This window comes from Convolutriloba macropyga, chromosome 13 (assembly GCF_964194025.1).
Source record: "Convolutriloba macropyga chromosome 13, txConMacr16.3, whole genome shotgun sequence".
NCBI lineage: Eukaryota > Metazoa > Xenacoelomorpha > Acoela > Convolutidae > Convolutriloba > Convolutriloba macropyga.
Genome location: NC_134480.1, coordinates 21,436,795 through 21,454,603, shown reverse-complemented (window position 1 = coordinate 21,454,603; position 17,809 = coordinate 21,436,795). Strand labels below are relative to the sequence as shown.

General features: G+C 36.6%; 1 protein-coding gene across 1 annotated transcript; it reads left to right on the top strand.

Annotated features, from left to right (window-relative positions):
• Positions 1–1,618: 1,618 nt before the first annotated feature.
• On the top strand, positions 1,619–14,040 carry LOC142351656 (uncharacterized). The gene is made up of 5 exons (XM_075403797.1): positions 1,619–3,595; positions 4,102–4,311; positions 8,642–9,918; positions 10,248–10,403; positions 13,240–14,040. Exons 1-5 carry the CDS (start codon positions 1,627–1,629, stop codon positions 14,038–14,040), a joined length of 4,413 nt encoding a protein of 1,470 aa, XP_075259912.1. The 5' UTR covers positions 1,619–1,626.
• The last annotated feature ends 3,769 nt before the right edge of the window (positions 14,041–17,809 follow it).

Genomic DNA, 17,809 nt, shown 5'->3' with positions numbered 1-17,809 from the left:
TTCATACTGCTTTTTTCAATCAGGTTATCTTATGAAGAGGTTCAGGCTGATTTTCGACGAAGTTTTTCTGGTCGCCATTTCTACTAAAAATTTGCTAGATTTTTACAAACTCTACCTGCACCGAAGGTGAGGCAAGACTCGACATCTCTGCTAAAGGAATCTGGTGCAGTCGTTTTGAGCGCTGACAGAATTAAAGACACCAAAGATGCATATTTACTACACAAAAATTTAAAAACGCCTTAAATATCAAGACAGAATTGTGGACATTGAACATGGATCCTTTTCACCGTTGTTTTTGGCCACCACAGGTGGAGCCAGCCCCATCACACACAACCTCATCAGACGCATTGCTTCCCTCATAGTCCACAAATCAAACGAACGATACCCAGAAGTCATTTATTTTATTCGTACCCGTGTCAGCTTTAGTCTTCGAAAGAGCACTGTTTTATGCATTTGTAGATGTAGAGGTCAAGAGTCTAAAACGGCAGATGACATCAGTAGAGGAATTTTCAACACAGAAGTCAGATCCTAATTATTCACATTTTCAATTAATTGCAATAATATGACCTCCAATGACAGACACAGTCTTCGCATTCAATGCGAAAAAGACCTCTAAATGACCTCATGTTGACCTCCAAAACTGAAGCCAAGCTGCATTTTCGAACACCATATCATAGATAACTCATTCTTTTCATAGCTGGTGCTGCTGCGCGCAAATATTAGTTCTGTCCATTTGCTTTCGCTCGTCGCTTCAGCCGTCTTGCATTCATTGTCATTCAATTTGCTCTTTTTGTTTCTTTCATGCTATTTTGAAAATTATTAGCCATTACGACATTTATAATTCAAGTCTTCTCTATATTAAAATATTGCTTAAAATGAGTCGCTGGCCTAAAGAATTTTCTTCCTCACAATTAGAATTTGGAAAGTAGTCCTCTTTGTTTGAAATTGAATAAATTTTATATTTTTGGAACTGTTTTCTAGTTGCTGTTCTTTTAGAATGATATTGCCTCAATGATGACAACCTTTGCTGACTATAAAAACCTGTTGCCTGTTTTGAAATTTATCTTAAGAGAAGATGCCCTTTTATGGGCCATGTTTTACTGCAACTGCTCCACTAGGACAGAAGCAGCTCTAGAGTTGATACTTTTTCGCTAATAGTTTTGTTTTTTCCCTCCTCAGGCAACAGATTTTTACATGATTTAGATTATGAGATCTGAGGGGCTTATATCGTTCGGAGTTCGAGCTGCTAAGTCACTGTCATCCCTTTCTGTAAATCGTTGACTGGACATGAACATTGAACCCAAATTGTACGTGCTTAATCCACTTCCTGCACAACCCATAAAAGTTTTCTCATAACCTTTGTTCACTATTCCACTGCAAAGGGTCGTTCATTGCCTCCTTTGTATTTTTTTATTAGCTTGCCAGAACTTTGTTTTTTTGGAAGATTTCATGGCTATATGTGTTGGTTGTCTTATATATGCTATGGCCTAAAATTTTATCGGGTTAATGTGATTTAAAAAATGAAATATTTCAGTATTACGGAACTTCCAGATGAGGACAAAATATGAACTGTATTCTATTCAATGAGCTCGAATTATTAATGACAATTTGATATTGAGAAATATTATGAATGTTGTCCTTTCAGATGCAAACATGGCTGAAAATTCAAATGTTACAGAAAGTGAAGAACCCGATAGTGCAGCCGTTGAGACAATTTTAACTTCTGAAACATCAATATCGAATGCAGAAACAAGCACTAGTGTTGCTTTCACCGCTACCATGGCAACCACTTTATCAGGATTAAGTCACAATACATCCACGACTAATTGCTCAGTTTCATCATCGACAGCATCGATGATTCCTAGACCTGTAATTTCCGGTTTTGGGGAAATTCCTGCAACTAGTCGAGATCAACAACAGCCTAATAGTAATTCTTTCTCGGGAACTTCCAGTACTAACGATGCTTCTTCTGCTAACACAGGATTTGGGTCATTTTCTAACAACAGCGGGTTTGGGTTCGGTACTTTCAGCAGCAGCAGTAATACTGAAAGTAGTAATGCAGCGCCTAATAACGATTCGGGAGGTGGGTTTTCTGGCTTCGGAACCTCGAGTGGATTCGGGAGTTCAGTCGCAACAAACACATTTAATTCCAATGGGTTCAACTCATCGGCTGGTTTTGGATTCGAAGCCTCAACGGGGTCACAAACGTTTACAAGGAACTCTTCCGCAAGTGTCAACCGAAACAGGAATAACAGAAGGTCAAACAATCGGGGTCGTTATAACAATACATCAAGTAATACCTCTAATTTCGTAGTTTCCAGCAATGCCACGTTTAGTGGCGATAGCGCAAATGTCAACGATATAGATGACGAAGATGATGATGATGGTACTTTGATTCTGATGTCATCTAGCCGACCGGATGCTCCGCCGAATTCTCGACTTTTTGTCATTTGTGCCAAATCCTTACAAAAACAACAAATCAAAAACTTTTTCATATCATACGGCGACGTTAAGCAAGTTTTCCTAATTAAAGACAAGCAGTCAAAGCAAAGTCGAGGTTGTGCTTTTGTTACTTTTAGTAGCTCTTATTCGGCTTTGCGGGCTTTAGAAGCTGTGAACGATTTCAAGCCGCAATTAGGAAATAAGCTGTTGAAAGCTAGATTAGCACAAGATCCAGAAAAAGACGATGCCAAAAATAAAGGCAGCCAAACTGCTAGTATAACCAACGAAGCTGACGAGCAAAAATATTTAGAAAAATTATCAAAACTAAGAATATCAGTTCAAAATAGTGATACTGAAGAATCGATATCGTCTTACTTTTCAACTTTCGGCAAAATTGAGTTTGTGAATATTTTGAGAACTAGGGAAAGCCAGAAATCAAAAGGAGTCGCGATTGTTAAGTTTGAACGAGCGTCCTTTGCAGCCAACGCGATTGAAAATAACAAACATAAAAGATTTCACCCTGTCATAGCCTCCGGGTGCAACCTTTCGGAATCGGCTGTACCGTCTGCAGTTTCTCAGAGCAACCAAAATTCTGAGCTTAGCTGTAATGGCACTGCTTTATCCGATGAAGCTTTACAATTAAATAGAGAAGAAAAGATGATGGCGGCTGCAATATGGGGTTTACCACAGCGAGATATGGCTGTTCGTTATGACAAAAGCTTAACAGACGTTCAAATATTTAAACTCTTAGACATCGTTCCAGGTTTAGAAGATATTAAATTAGATCCGAACAATTCTCAGAATTCAGATACAAAATGTTGCTATCCACGATTTAAAACTCCCCTAAACGCCATGTACGCTAGAGAGAAGTTAAATGGGTTTGAATACCCGATCGGAAAATTTATAACCGTATCATTTAAGTCGTCCTTTTCAACAACCAATGAAGGTGTAATGTCACTAGCCATTCAGAATTTGGCCACTCAACCTGAATCAGCTGATAACGGCTGGCCTGGGTGTGCGGGTTCTATTGGCCAGAATGATTTCAATGCTGGTTTTGGTACCAGCGGTTCAGCTCAAAGTGGTGCTAATTTGGATCAGGGGTTCTTTGTGGCCCAGAATCAAATGACCAATGGATTTTCCTCAAATTTAAATGGTGAGTAACGATCTGCAGTTATCAAGTTTTCAGCTTTTGCTTTGTTTAAAGGAGAAAAAAACAAGAAAAAAAGCAGAAAAGAAAAAATATTACATGCAGTAAATTTTTTATGGTTTCAATTGTTACTACTACTACTACTACCGCTCTACTATTCAGTTGGCTCTGCACAACAATGCGAATTAGCTTAAATTTGACATCGCAACCTTCCAATCATTGGCAACCCCACGCTACCTCCAACCCTCCGCTCGGTAAAACTTGGCAAAATTTAGAATGAAGTGGTAATAAATAAAACTATTTGCTAGCACTAACAGAGTAGCATAACAGAGCTGCCTCTGCAGGTCACTGTCGAGCGAACCTCTGGTCTGTTGTTGGACAAAATTCTTACTTAAATTGACTGTTTTGATTTTTTTATTTCGAAATTTCAGGTCAACCTAAGTATTGTTTTCCGCTATTTTTGCTCTATCGAGATCATTAGATTTTTCCAAGACATCTATTTCTTTTATCAGGAAATGGTGATCATTATGGAGACCACGACAGTGAAAACGAAGACGAAGATGAAACTGAAAGTGACTTTTCTGTTGATGAAGATGAAAGCCCGAACTATAATAGGAGTGCACGGCGGTTAAGATCACGTGATCAAACTAATCAAGAGTTACTTAATGCACATGCGAGCCGTCCAGTTACCACTTGGTTCCCATTGCAACATGATAACACATCTTGAGCATAGATGTTTTCCAAACTATTCCTATTTGAATCGAATTTAGAAATGTATTTATATGTTTGTTTGTAATTACTTATTTGCTAAATTGATTTATTTACTAATTTGATTTTTGGTGTACGTTATTTGTGTGCGGTTAAAATGGTTTTAGCTCACAATTTGGTCCTTATATTTCTTTTTTTTAATATCTAAGAAGGTAAAATGGTTACTTTTGTCTGCTTTGGAGGAAAATTTTGACAAACTAGGAGAGTTACTACAGAGTGAAAAGCTCAGACCTGGAATTTAAAATTTTAGATCCCCTAAATAGATTTCGATGGTAGACCACCAGTAGTTCACTCTGACCAGTAATATATCCCCTTTTAATATTCCCTCATTTTTGAAAAAAATGGATAACTTTATGCTAGCCCCACTTTTGTTCAGAAACTTTTTTAGGATATCTCAGACTAACTTATGTTGTGTCTTTTTTGCCCATTTTCAGCATATTTTTTACCTTTTGGACATTTGCCTATTTTGGGACCACTTGCGCTTTTTGCAGTTCCTCTGAGAGAAAAGCGTAGTTCCATTTGGTAATTTTAATAGGTTTATTGTTCCCGTATTTTTGAAAATGTCAGAAGTTTGTGCAGGGCCCCTTTTTTGTTCAGACAATTTTCCATTTTAGGGCTACCCAAACCAGAGTGTGTTGTACCACTGAGGCTCTCTGTGCTTAGAAATCTATGGCAACTAAAAAACCGAGTTTGAAGGGCAGCATTTTTTGCCCCCAATTTTTGTGATACCATTTTAATAGTATTTTTGTTAATTTTCTCAGTTTTGCTATTTTGAGAATTTGCGGGTTCTTACTACTCTTTTTAGTAGTATCAAGCTGTCTGTATCTTGAAATGTAATTCATGAAAACAGTTTAAAATAATTTTTGAGAAAAAAGTATTGATTCAAAAACATTTTTGTCAGTTTTTGGCAGTTTGGCTGAAATAATGGCAGTTTGACAATTTTGGATTATTTGCTCTTGTCCAATATCCAGATTATGAAGATCTGGTTTGATTTGAGCTGTGTCTGTATTTGATTATTTCTGGATGCTCGGATGCTCATGGGAAAGCTTAGCAAAATATAATTGACGTGGAGAAACGTGGTACCTCTTGTAATTAGAAAATTCAAGCAGACCATTTATTTGTGCGAAGGGATGGTTGTGCAATGAGCGACAAGAGCTTCTTGAAAAATTATTCTGAATAATTATATACTTCAAAATGAAATTATGGTCTTGTGTTTTTGCTGGAGTGAAAAGTTTTCCTTGCTTTCAATTTTCGTCTTTCTGTAATTTAACTGGCAGCAGAATTTAACTGACATGTGATAGTTTGAACGTTAAATTTCATTTATCTGAAACTTCTGCTGATGCCTTTTGTGAACTCTGTAACCTATCTGTTTTTTTATCCTTTGGATAATTTTTTGTCAGTTTAATCATCAAAGTAGTGTTTGCTGGTCCCAGTGCCTGGTTTATTAAATCATAATATGGGCGGATTATTAAGGCCTTTAAATAAACAATCAATTCTTTTGACAAATAAAATTAATTTGTCTTATAAATACTTTGAATTAGTTTTGATTGTGATTATACTTTGAGCTGAGTTAGTTATAAAATCGAGAGAAACGGCATAGAAAAATAAACTAGTGATTAAAACATTACCTTTTCAATTTGTCGGCCAAAATACCTCAAATTTCTGTTGTTAACTGATGAGCCTAAAATCTGACTTAGATTGTAATTATACAAGTGATCACAACTTTCACTGTTTTCCCCCTTTTTTCGTTTTTTTCGTATAATTTTTAAAGGTATTAATCATTTGCTTAACGTATGGGTTAGGTGAATAACTAAAGTTGAGGATTCGAAGTTGAATAAGTTTCAATTTATTGAATAAGATTCAACTAAGTTGAATAACGAAGTTGATATATAATTTTGATTCCTTAAAACAACAAGAAGGCTCGGTAATGAGTGTTCGCACATAATGATCCGACCGAGTTCATCCACATTCTTGACTTAATTGGCTACCAAATGAGGAAGTGATAGAAAACTTTCACAAAACATACATATCCTTCGACAAACCACTAATGGAATAAAATAAAGCTACTTGAGAGTGACGATGAATTTTGTTGTTAATAGGACTACTAGAAAAGGCAATCAAGAAAATCAAATAACAAACATTAGTTAGGACTAAAACTCGATGTCTATATTTAAATAATAACGAAATCAAACTTGCATCAGATAAAATCTAAACAAAACAAATCATCCTCCACTTCTTAGAAAAAATGCGGGACCTGTCTTCAATGCGACTGGGTAACAGGTCGACAAAAAAGAGAAAAAAAGGTGCGAAGTTCAAAAATACGGTTCTGTTATTTGAAAACAATTAATTTCAGTTATTAAAGCCACTATATACTAACTGAAATCACTAAATTGGTCATTTATATCCCCATAGGAAGCAATTGAGACCTGTCATTGTCAAGTTTACGTCATACGACTACAAAAAGAAGCCGCTAAAAACATAAGTTTGTCACTAAGAAAATTCAAAATATTCAATTGCGCAGGTTTTCCGAGCCAATGGGACCTTAATGTTATCATTTAAAAAGAAAGCAACGATCCTATAAAATGTACAAATATGAAAATCAAAAACGTCTTATAAAATCTCTTTGTAGCAAAGTCTGAAAACAAATGGTTGAAGAGGGATGAATTAACTTGCTTTGATTCTGTGCGTGGTAAAATTGTACCACGCACAAAGTTAATCCAGCCTCCTTTTTCCTTAAATGCATTCAATTAGTTGAATCAATTGCAGTAACAACAGAGTTAATGCGGAGTTTGATATAACCAATTTTATTTTCAGGTTTAGGAAATGGACAAGGCTAAAAGCTGCTTGTAAGTTAAGTCATGAAACGCGCTAGTTCTTCAGTGAATATCTAAAACAGACTGCAGTTGATATTACTTCTGGACCCTCCAACAGCACACCCACCGTTAACTTCTAAAATTGACAATAACAATGCTGAGAATTCGACAGTGATGTTTTTGGGCTTCATTTTTGTAATCATTGGGTCAATGATTGAGCTTTAAATGCGGAGATATTTTAAAATGGCGCGCCCAAACAAAATCTTAAAAATTTTGTGACGGTCCATGCTGAGATCAAGATCAGCGGTCTAAGAAAACACTTAATTATTCAAATGGCTGCGAAATACATCAATTTTTAACAGAATTTTTGTGTATATCAAATAAAATACTGTTTTTATTAAATGTTATCTATTGTATTGTAGTTTTTATTTGCTATTTGCTGGTTTGTTATGTATTGTAGAATTCATATTCGCAAAAAAGCAAAATTGTAAGTCCAGAATCTCTTAAAGCCAACGGGTGTACAACTATCTCGCTTTTTGAGCTTACGAAGAATGTATCAGCAGTTTTTGTGTTTACTTCCAGCAAATTTAAATTCTAGCCGAAAAAACTCTGATCGAAAAATTCAGCAGCCCTACTCTCTCTTTAAGGATTAAACCAATAAGACTATCGTTAACAGTTCTAACATATTTTAGCAAAATTGACGAAAATGGGTCAAATCTTATTGAAAATTTCAAAAGCATCGTAATTCGGCCGAACGTTCACAAAAATTCTCGGTATCTGCCTGTAAAAAACAAAATTCGAAATCTTTCATTCCATGTTCTACGCTGGTTGTGCTTTCTAATGATACCCTTCACAGCTCGTAGTTCCTCCCCTCCCCCACTGAAGTGGGTCGAAACAACAAGATGATTTTATGTAAAAAATGATTCAAATTGTATGTCCCGATTGGCACCTGAAGTTCATCTGAACGCAGTCTTTACTTTTTCAACTGTTTTTTAAATTAAAGTGATAATATTTTTCTAGGAAGAAGCAGCTACTGCAAAAAACTTACAATTTCATTTTAAGTTTTTGTTTTGTCTTGATTCATTTTGATTGCATTCTAAAGCAGTTCTTAGATGTTCTTTTTGCAGTCCCCTGTTTTGGAAAGCTGGGCATAGACATCAAATTCGAACATTTTTTTTCCATTCGTCATTTCTTTCAAGAGGAAGTTCATGCTTTTTTTCAAGACTCAAAACAATAATTTTGTACAAAAAACATTGCTAAATTATACATCCCATTGCAGTGATTTAATGTTAAGACGAATGTGGTAAAATTACACCACCCACAGAATCAATCCAGGCTCCTTTTTTCCTTAAATGCGTTCAATTAGTTGAATCAATTGCGGTAACAACAGAGTTAATATGGAGTTTGATATAACCAATTTTATTTTCAGGTTTAGTAAATGGACAAGGCTAAAAGCTGCTTGTAAATTAAGTCATGAAACGCGCTAGTTCTTCCAGTGAAGATCTAAACCAAACTCAGGTTGATATTACTTCTGGACCTTCCAACAGCACACCGTTAACCCATAGAATTGAAGAAAACAGTGCTGAAAATCCGACAGCGAGTGATGAAGCAACCGACGTGTCAAACTCTAAGTTGCAAAAACGAGACGATAAAGATTCAAACTCTCCCTTTACTCAAACTAGTCAAGCTAATAGCCTTAGTAGTAACAGTAGTAGCAATAGTAATGCCAATAGAGTTACCATTTCAAAAGATGATCGCGCACCCGGTAGTAATAGACCTCTAAGCAGTTCTCAACCCTCGACGAGCTCTCAAATTATGAATCAATTTGTATCATTTAGCAGTCCAACAATATCCAGTTTAATAGACGGCAGTACACCCCATCAACCTCAGAACCAACATCCAAGTCATCACCTTCACCCACATGGCCATCATCATACTACAGTGAACCTTCTAGAATATTCAAACGGGAGCCCACTGTCTGTCGCCAGCACCTCAGAGGCCTCCGTTTTGTCACCTCAGTCACCGGGATCCTTGCCATTAACGTCCGCCTACGCATGCTTGATGTCGCGGGCAGCTAAAAATTGTTCACCGAACAACCCTGCAAGTCCTCTAGTATGTGATGATTCGGGATACTCACCGCCGCCCTCTCCCCCGCCTCCTCATATTGCGGATTGGTTAACGCAGTTTAGCCAATTCCCTCTTTCGGATAAGCATACAGCGCTGGACCGTCTCTTAGGAACGTGCAACTTCGACCAACTTAGGTATATGTATGCAGTAATCGAGCCTCAATTTCAGTTCGATCTTATTGCAAAGTTGCCTCACGAAGTTGCCCTGAGAGTGTTTCGATATCTCAGTCCTCGAGATCTTTGCTCGTGTGCGTTAGTTTGCCAACGTTGGAGAATCGTCGCTGACGATGACTTGCTCTGGAGGGAAAAATGTCGCGAATCAGGGCTTGGAATCCAACACAACGCTGCGATGGTGTCTTCAAGTTTACCATCAGGGTCCGGTTCGGTAACCGCAATTGAAGGATGTTCTCCCGATTGGAAGTCAGTTTGTTTAAAAGACGCTGAAGTTGAGTTCAATTGGAGGACAATGAATTCTTCAAAGTCTTGGTCTGTTCATGACAACCACGTGATAACGTGTTTGCAGTTACACAAGGATAAAATTGTGTGTGGCTCGGATGACTGTAGCGTGTCAATCTGGGACGTCAGTGGCAGCGAGAGGTCAAAAGAGCAAAATAATGATGAGGTATGATGCTGACATTTTTAAAGAATCCAAGTTAATTGTGTTCACATTGGCATAGCTCTACTTTTGTTTGGATACAATTTGCTGTTATCACAGTTGCAGGAGGACCTTGATCCTGCAAAGTATGCATTTTCTGAGTTTGATTTAAATTCAAACGATTTTTTGCTTCAAACTTTTTTTTGTGCTTTGAATTTCCTTACATTCAAACATCTTTAGAAAGCTATTTCTTCTGCCCTCCGTCAAATGACATCAAATAAAATGTAGGATTAGGAGATTGATGTTCTCACGCACATGCTCCGTGTTTGTTTTTCTTTACAGTTCTTTTTTTACAGCCGATGGAGGGATCCAAAAGCAACAATGGAGATGATTTAAACTATAGTGGTGGCGAGGAGTGGCCAGTGGTGCTGATTGGACATCAAGGTGGTGTGTGGTCATGTGAGGTGTCTGGAGACAAAGTGGTATCTGGATCCACGGACAGAACTCTCAAGGTACCACAAAACCCATACACGCACGCATGCGTTCCCACCCGGGCGCACACTTCCTATTGTTGCATATTCCATTTGATATCTTGTACTGTTTAATTGTTCTAGAACGGAGTTTCGAGCAATTATTGTAGTCATGTGTTGTGTCTTTTATGCAACATTTTTTGCATGGCTGTTACGTCTTTGACTTTTTTGAGTTCAGCTTGACTAATCGAACAAAGTTTGAAGCAGTTACTGTAAACGTAAGCAATTATTATAGACGTGACTTTTTTATGCAAAATCTGTGCTTAACCGCTATGACTTTTTAGCTAAAAAATTGTGATTTTTTTGCTCGCTTGAGCAATTTGAGCTGGAGCTGTACACATACACATTTTTACCGACATTAGTTTTTTGTACTAAATATGTGTCAATCTAAATGGAGTGACCGATCAGTAATTAGAAATTTCTCGAAAGTGTAACAACCTACCAATAGAGATCCGGAAAGAAAAAACAAATTTAAGAAATTAGAGAAATTATCAAATTACATGAACGCGTTCCAATAGATAAACAGGTGCCGGGCTTTAGAAGTTATTTCAACTGGTAATTTAAGGACCAATCTATTCATATGTTTATAAAGTGATTCTTAAAATGTAAATTTTTAGGCAAACTTTTGTTATGGTTATAAAAAATTTGAATTTACATTTTATAGATTTAAAAATAATGCTAGCTCATTCACCATTATAAACAGCTTAGCTCAATTGACGGCAGTTCAGTACTTTGAATCAAAAGTGACGAAATTATTAGTTTCATTTTTTTTTCACTCTAATGTTTTAGAGTAACCTATAACATGCTCTAATAACATCATTTGAAGCCCTTTATCGAACTTACGTCGTGGGTTGTAATTTCTGTAATTTCTATACGTTGATATGAAACCTCTGAAATATAAAAAATGTGAAAACTAGGTAGCTGATGTGAAATAATAAACGAAGGATCAGTAATATGCATTTGCACATTGTTCCATCCCGTATTATACCAGTAATTTATCAAAACTCAAGCTGTAATATAAGTGTAACGTTTATTTGAACACAGTCTTCCTCCTGTTACATGAGTCTGCTGATTGGATGCTATCGTTGCAAGCTCCAAAATAATTTTTGGGCCATTTCGAAAGTTTTGTAACATTTAAAATTAATACTTTAAGCTAAAATTTGAAGACTGCTTAAAATGAACGTTTTGATGAAAAATAATTTTATTATTCTATTTGTGCATGTAAGCATTTAAGTTAATTTGCGAAATGAAAACCAGAATATTAAGAGCGGGCATAAACGGCTAGTGTCGGGCGGATGGCTCTGAGTTCAAACGAGAGGAGGATAAAATCATTTGGCAGGGTGCGTAAAAAAGTGGAACTTAACTCTTTTACATAGGCAAATGAAGTTTGGCCGAAGGTGAATACGATGTTTGATGGGGAAAATGATAAACTATTAACTAGTTCTACCCAATTTTCGAAATTTTAGAAACCTTACAGTATGAGAAAAGTTGTTGGTTCCGTCGTTAAAACTTAGTTTATAACAGAAAATTAAGAAAAGCAAAACTAAAAGTGACATCATATCGATTTAGTTTTTTCCTGTACTTAGCATCAAAGTTTATTATCAAAAACGTTGAAAACCAACTTGAATAACTAACCTACATTGGTTCGTCTGGCACAGAATAAAGGTCTCAAATGTGTGTAGTACTGACAGTTGGTACAGTTTGTTGAAACTTGACAATGCGGAATGTAACCAAATAAAACAAAAAAGTTCTGATATTTTTCTGATGATATGGAAAACTGTAGCTTATAAAAAGTAGAAATTAATTTTTTCTCAGAAAATAAAATATTGACCAAATGAAAATGATGTTTTGGATCTTTTCAACAATTGCCCCCCCCCCCCTTGATACCTAGTAGAGAATCGCCACCCCTTTTAAGCTATACTTTACCACAATATTAGTTGGCGTACAGTTTAGATAGCCGAATAATAATTTAAGCGCAATTGCGGACCGCTGTTCATGGCCATGCCTCTCATGCGCTGTGGAATGTAATCCGGAAATCACGGGTCGGTTATCGCGGCGAAGCCGCGACGCGTGCGAAGCGCGCCCACCGACCCGCCAGTCTGAAATTCTTTTCGCTTTGTATTTCGGTTCGGCTAGTTGCCGTACCATGGTGTATTTTATTCTATTCAATTTAACATAGTATGTGCATGCGTGGAAAGTCATTAGTCGTCTCTGATTGGTTAATAAATGGCTCGCTTAAATTCTATCCAAGAATAGCCACCCCTTTTGCAAGGGGGGGGGCAATTGTTGAAAAGATCCGATGTTTTGCCTCAAAAATCAATGATTTGCATCGATTCCATTCCCAGGAGGTATATTTAGGTTTCTAGGAAAATTTACTAGGAACAGTAAACTCGAATCAGTTTAGCTAAAAATTTTCAGATCTTTTCAGTAAAAAATCCTTCTGAGATAGTGATAATTTTTTATGTTAAAAATTCTGAAAATCATATCCTTAAAAATTTGACATTGCTTGCACGTCGTCTTCTGGATTGCAAATTGCATGTACCTGGAAGGCGAGAAAAGTGAAGTTCTTGAGAAAAGTGAAGTTCTCTCAGAGCCTTACGCCTAACCAGTCTCTAGGAATGAAATCAACCAAAAGTGTTTTGAGAAGACAATTTTATGGTACAAAGGGCGGCTCTAAATCTTGAACGTTTGCCCCCCCCCCCCCCCCTCTCATCACACTCACCACCAGATCTCCCTCCTCTACCTGGCGGTTTCGACTCCCCTCTCATTTCAAATTGTATAACCAAAATTGGGTTTCATCTTGAACCTGTGTTTGCAGGTTTGGGGAATCAAAACTGGAGAGCTATTTCATACACTGCAAGGGCATACCTCAACTGTCAGATGCATTGCTCTTCACGACAACATTGCAATAAGTGGCGCTCGGGATGCAACTTTGCGTGTTTGGAACCTTGACAACGGTCAGGAACTAGGAGTCCTAAGTGGCCATCTCGCTGCGGTTCGATGCGTCGCTTTTGACGGCTCACTGATCATCTCAGGAGCTTATGACTGTTTCGTTAAAGTGTGGGATTTTAGCACACTTACTTGCTTGCATACCTTAGAAGGTCACTCACAAAGAGTATACTCTTTACAATTTGACGGGGTACACATTGTTAGTGGATCTCTGGACGCCTCGATCATTGTCTGGAATGCTCAGGAAGGGCGCCTTGTCCATATTTTACGTGGACATAGATCACTAACAAGTAGTATGATTGTGAAGAACAACATGTTGATATCTGGAAACGCCGATTCCACAGTCAAGGTCTGGGATATCAAGTCTGGTCAATGTATCCACACGCTACAATGCGGTAATAAGCATTCAAGCGCGGTAACTGGCCTGCAATTTTGCAGACGTGGAAAGTACATTGTAAGTGCTAGCGATGACGGAACTGTCAAACTTTGGAATGTCATTTCGGGAGAGTTTGTTCGGGATCTACTGAAGTTGGAGACAAGTGGACAAGGTGGAGTTGTATGGCGGATTAAGTGCAATGAAGAGATGTTGGTGTGTGCGGTTGGCAGTCGGAATTTGAGCGAGGATACGAAGTTGATAGTATTTGATTTCAGAGCTAAGCGAGTGAGATAGCCAAGCGCCTTGTCATCATTGCATGCATGTAATTCTATCATTGCCAGGCAATGTGAATTCTGTTTACAATGATTGAGAAAACCGGATTTGATTAGAACTACCGACGTCAGAGTATCCTGATACTGAATGTATAAGGTTATGGACTCATTTTTTTGAACTGTTTCGATAATCAAGTTGCATTCTTCACAACCACATGAAATTTCATTGTTACATTTGTGAAGGTAAAAATAACGGTGCTCAAAAATAAGTGGACAAATGGGTTATTTTTCTGTGCCCTCTGATTCTGTTTTGTGTCAACTTTGTAATGTTATCAGTGCTGACCAGATATTTGTGTACACGTATTCAAGGTGTTAAATTAGTCGTTATCATTTGTGTTGGTTTTGATATTGTTTCGCGTCTAACATTCAAACTGTATATTGGGTTGTTTGTGCTCTTTCTTCTGCAGTAAATGTGCACCAAATTTTGCTATTTAGTTGTTTACAAATTAGATTAGTTTCTGTTTACAAATTGTCTTGATTGTTTATTCACATTATCACCATAGTTTACAAATATTTCACTCTCATCATTGTGTGTCTGCTATCATCTCAAGCCACGGAACGCCCCTATCCTTTTTCCAGTGCCTGGTAATTTTCTAATCTTTTAAAAATATTTTCTTTTTTAAATAATCTTTTTTTTTCTATAGACATGATGAAACTCATCATTATGCCCAACTAAACTGAAGGCGACTATGAGCAAAAATAATTATGAATTCAATCTTGTGATTTTCAAAAAAAAAATAAAAAGCATGAATTGAATTAAGCGGGAAAGGAACGGCGTTGCGTGGGAAGCAGTTTCAATTGATGTATTCTCAAGGTTATAGTTTGTCGAGGTTCTCAAACTTCGTAGCATTAAAATTTCTTTATGGTATGTTGTCAGATTTTTTGCCTCTATAGATTAAATTCAAGTGTTTAAAAAACACGTTTTCTCCAGAAATATTAATTCAGTTAATAAGGACCGGGAACTTTTTACTCTTTGTAAGCATTTTTAACAGGCCTGAAAAGATATCACAATTTTCTCTTGTACTAGCACAGGACAGTTCTGTGATATCTCGAGACTCAGAAACAGTTTCAAGGGCCTATCAAAAAACGCTATCAAAAACGCTTTTTGCAAAAACGCCATCAAAACGCTTGCAAGGCTTGAACGTTCCCCATCCTCAATTCTACGACTTATAAAAACCTATGCTTATCAATAACATGACAGCTGGCGCAAGTATGTTAAAACTCAATGTTACAATGCACGTCCCAAATTTGTCGAAAAGGTTTAATTAAATCGGTTTATACTAATTAGTTAAGGTATGTTTGGTTGAAATCAGTTCTAAGTTTAGTCGATTCTCAGTTTTTTTTACGATAATGCTTGTGCCCACAAATCACCATAGCACCCACGCAATTGAATCTTTGACTTTTGTTTGTTTTCAGAAACCCTCAATTGGGTCTTCAAAATTTCTTCGTCATCAACCCACACAATCGGGTTGAACAGAAAAAACTGAGCATTGTCCAGAAAAAACTAAGTAGATTTTTAATTGCTCTCAGACAAAGTTCGTAGCAATTATATTAGTCCTGTGATCTTTGCGATTTGCCGCTTACCGCTAAAAGTTTTCGCCTGACTCCTTTAACTTTTCGTCCTCAAAAAGATGTAAAGCCCGGAGAGCATTCAGTGGTTGAATAGCTCTACGTTCAACCTCCCCCCATTTAATGTACGCCGTGATGCCTTGAATTAGCAGTATCCCCTAGCCCTAACTGGCTACTACGGAGGTCAACCTCTCGTTGGTCGCTCGTCAACCTCTCGCTCGAGGTTTGTTGGTGTTGCTTGTTAATTTTTTCTGCATAGAATTTTAAAACCACTAGCAGATATTTTTTGTATATTTAAGCATTCAGAAAAATTGAGAGTTATAATTGCTTTTTACTTCTTCCTCTGAGAGATCAGTTTTTTTCAATATCCCAAACTAGTCAAATCTTTGAATAGCAATCGTATTCGACATAATCGTTCACAAATTAATTAGAAACAACAAAAATCAACAGAATAGGAAGTCAAAGATACAATCCTAAGTTTACTGTAAATTTTAAAGGTTTTTCTAATTTCCTCTCCAGAAAAATTAGTTTCGTTTTTTTAAACCTTACTGCTAAATTCTATTAATTGTAGTACAAAAGCCTTTTTGAAACAAGAATTTTCAATCTACTTTGCTGGAAAGTGGGTTTTGAATGGAGACTGATTAAAAGAGGGTAGGCAAAATTGTCCATAAGACTGCTTTAGTTTTCAAAAGAGAGGTCTAAATCTGTTATAACTCAAGAGCTCTATTTACACCATGTACGTGAAAGGAGGAATAAAAGGAAAAATTTTTTTGCAGTGTTGAATAAATTACAGGTTGCTTTTTCATTGCTTTTCAAAATTCAGTGTAGGAAACAAGAAAGATTAGCAAAATAAAATTGCAAAACATGTCAAATTTTTCATATCTGGTGTTAGAAAGGTATTTTATTCAGTAATTGCTTAAGATTGTTAATAACGTAAGAGACATGGGGTTTCAAATTAATTAGATCAGTGATAACATTTAAAGGTCGCCAGATCAATTTGCAAATTGCCCAATAGTGGTAGTTTCTTGTATTTTGTTTAGTTTTAAGTGTAAAAAACAGGAAAAATACTTAAGAGAGCGTAATCTTATTATAATTGTCAATGGACATTTAACAAATAGCTAAAATGAAGTAATTCGATCAAAATTTCAAATTTTGATCTCGGAACCTTAAGTAAACAATTTTTCAACACTGAGCCGTGTAGTGATTAATTATTTCGTACAAAGTTTTTTGATTTTCAGACGAACTATGAAAATTCTTAACTTTTTTCTGGTTTCAAAATGCCACGACCGTGATCGTAGTAAAATTATTTAGCCCAAGGTTCTGAAAGAATACTCAGCATTGTTGTAAAAGTACACAAAAGATTTCCGCTTTTCGTTTTTCGTATACTAATACCGTCACCCGTGAACTTCTTGCTTTAAGCGTGTGTTGTTGATAGTCCTTTTAAATGAGAAAAACATTGCTCCCCGATCGTTGTTTTTGAGATGTGTAAATAACCGAACAACAAATTGTTTGTCGGTAAATTGATCAATTTTGCAGAAGTTTGGAGACGGTGGCTATCATCAGTTTCCATTCACAGTGGCTGTACAATTTAATTAGCGAAAATCATTCTGCAAAAGTTAAATCTAATATTTTTTAAAACGAAAAGTGAAAATATTTAAGTTATTGGATTCTTTGAGACGCCAGAAGTTACAAAAGTTGTCAGATTTCTGAAATTTTCCGCGTGCAATATGACGTGCAATATGAAACGTGGAGTTTTTTTAAAAAAAGGCATCACTCAACTGAGAAATGACAATTTAGTTCTCAGCCAATGCGTTCTCGGATATCTTGAAAAAACCAACTTTTAAACGATCTGAGATTACGCGGCAAATTGCGAAAAGATGGGAAACACAGGGCTCTGCAGTTTTGCTGTTTCATTTTTGTGAAATTTTGAGAAAATGCGGGAAAATTAGGGTTGAATGACCAATATTGGTTTTTAAATCTTTTGCCCAATAACAACGACAAAAAGTGTGTTCCTAATTGCACTGAAATTGTCAGCATTGGAAAACCTTAGGAGACTAAAAACGCCAAGTTAAGACTAAGAGAGTTGCTCCACCTCTCTTGGCTGTCCCCAATAAACAAACGGTGTGCGTTTTTTCATGATTTTTTCACAATTTCTTAGATGT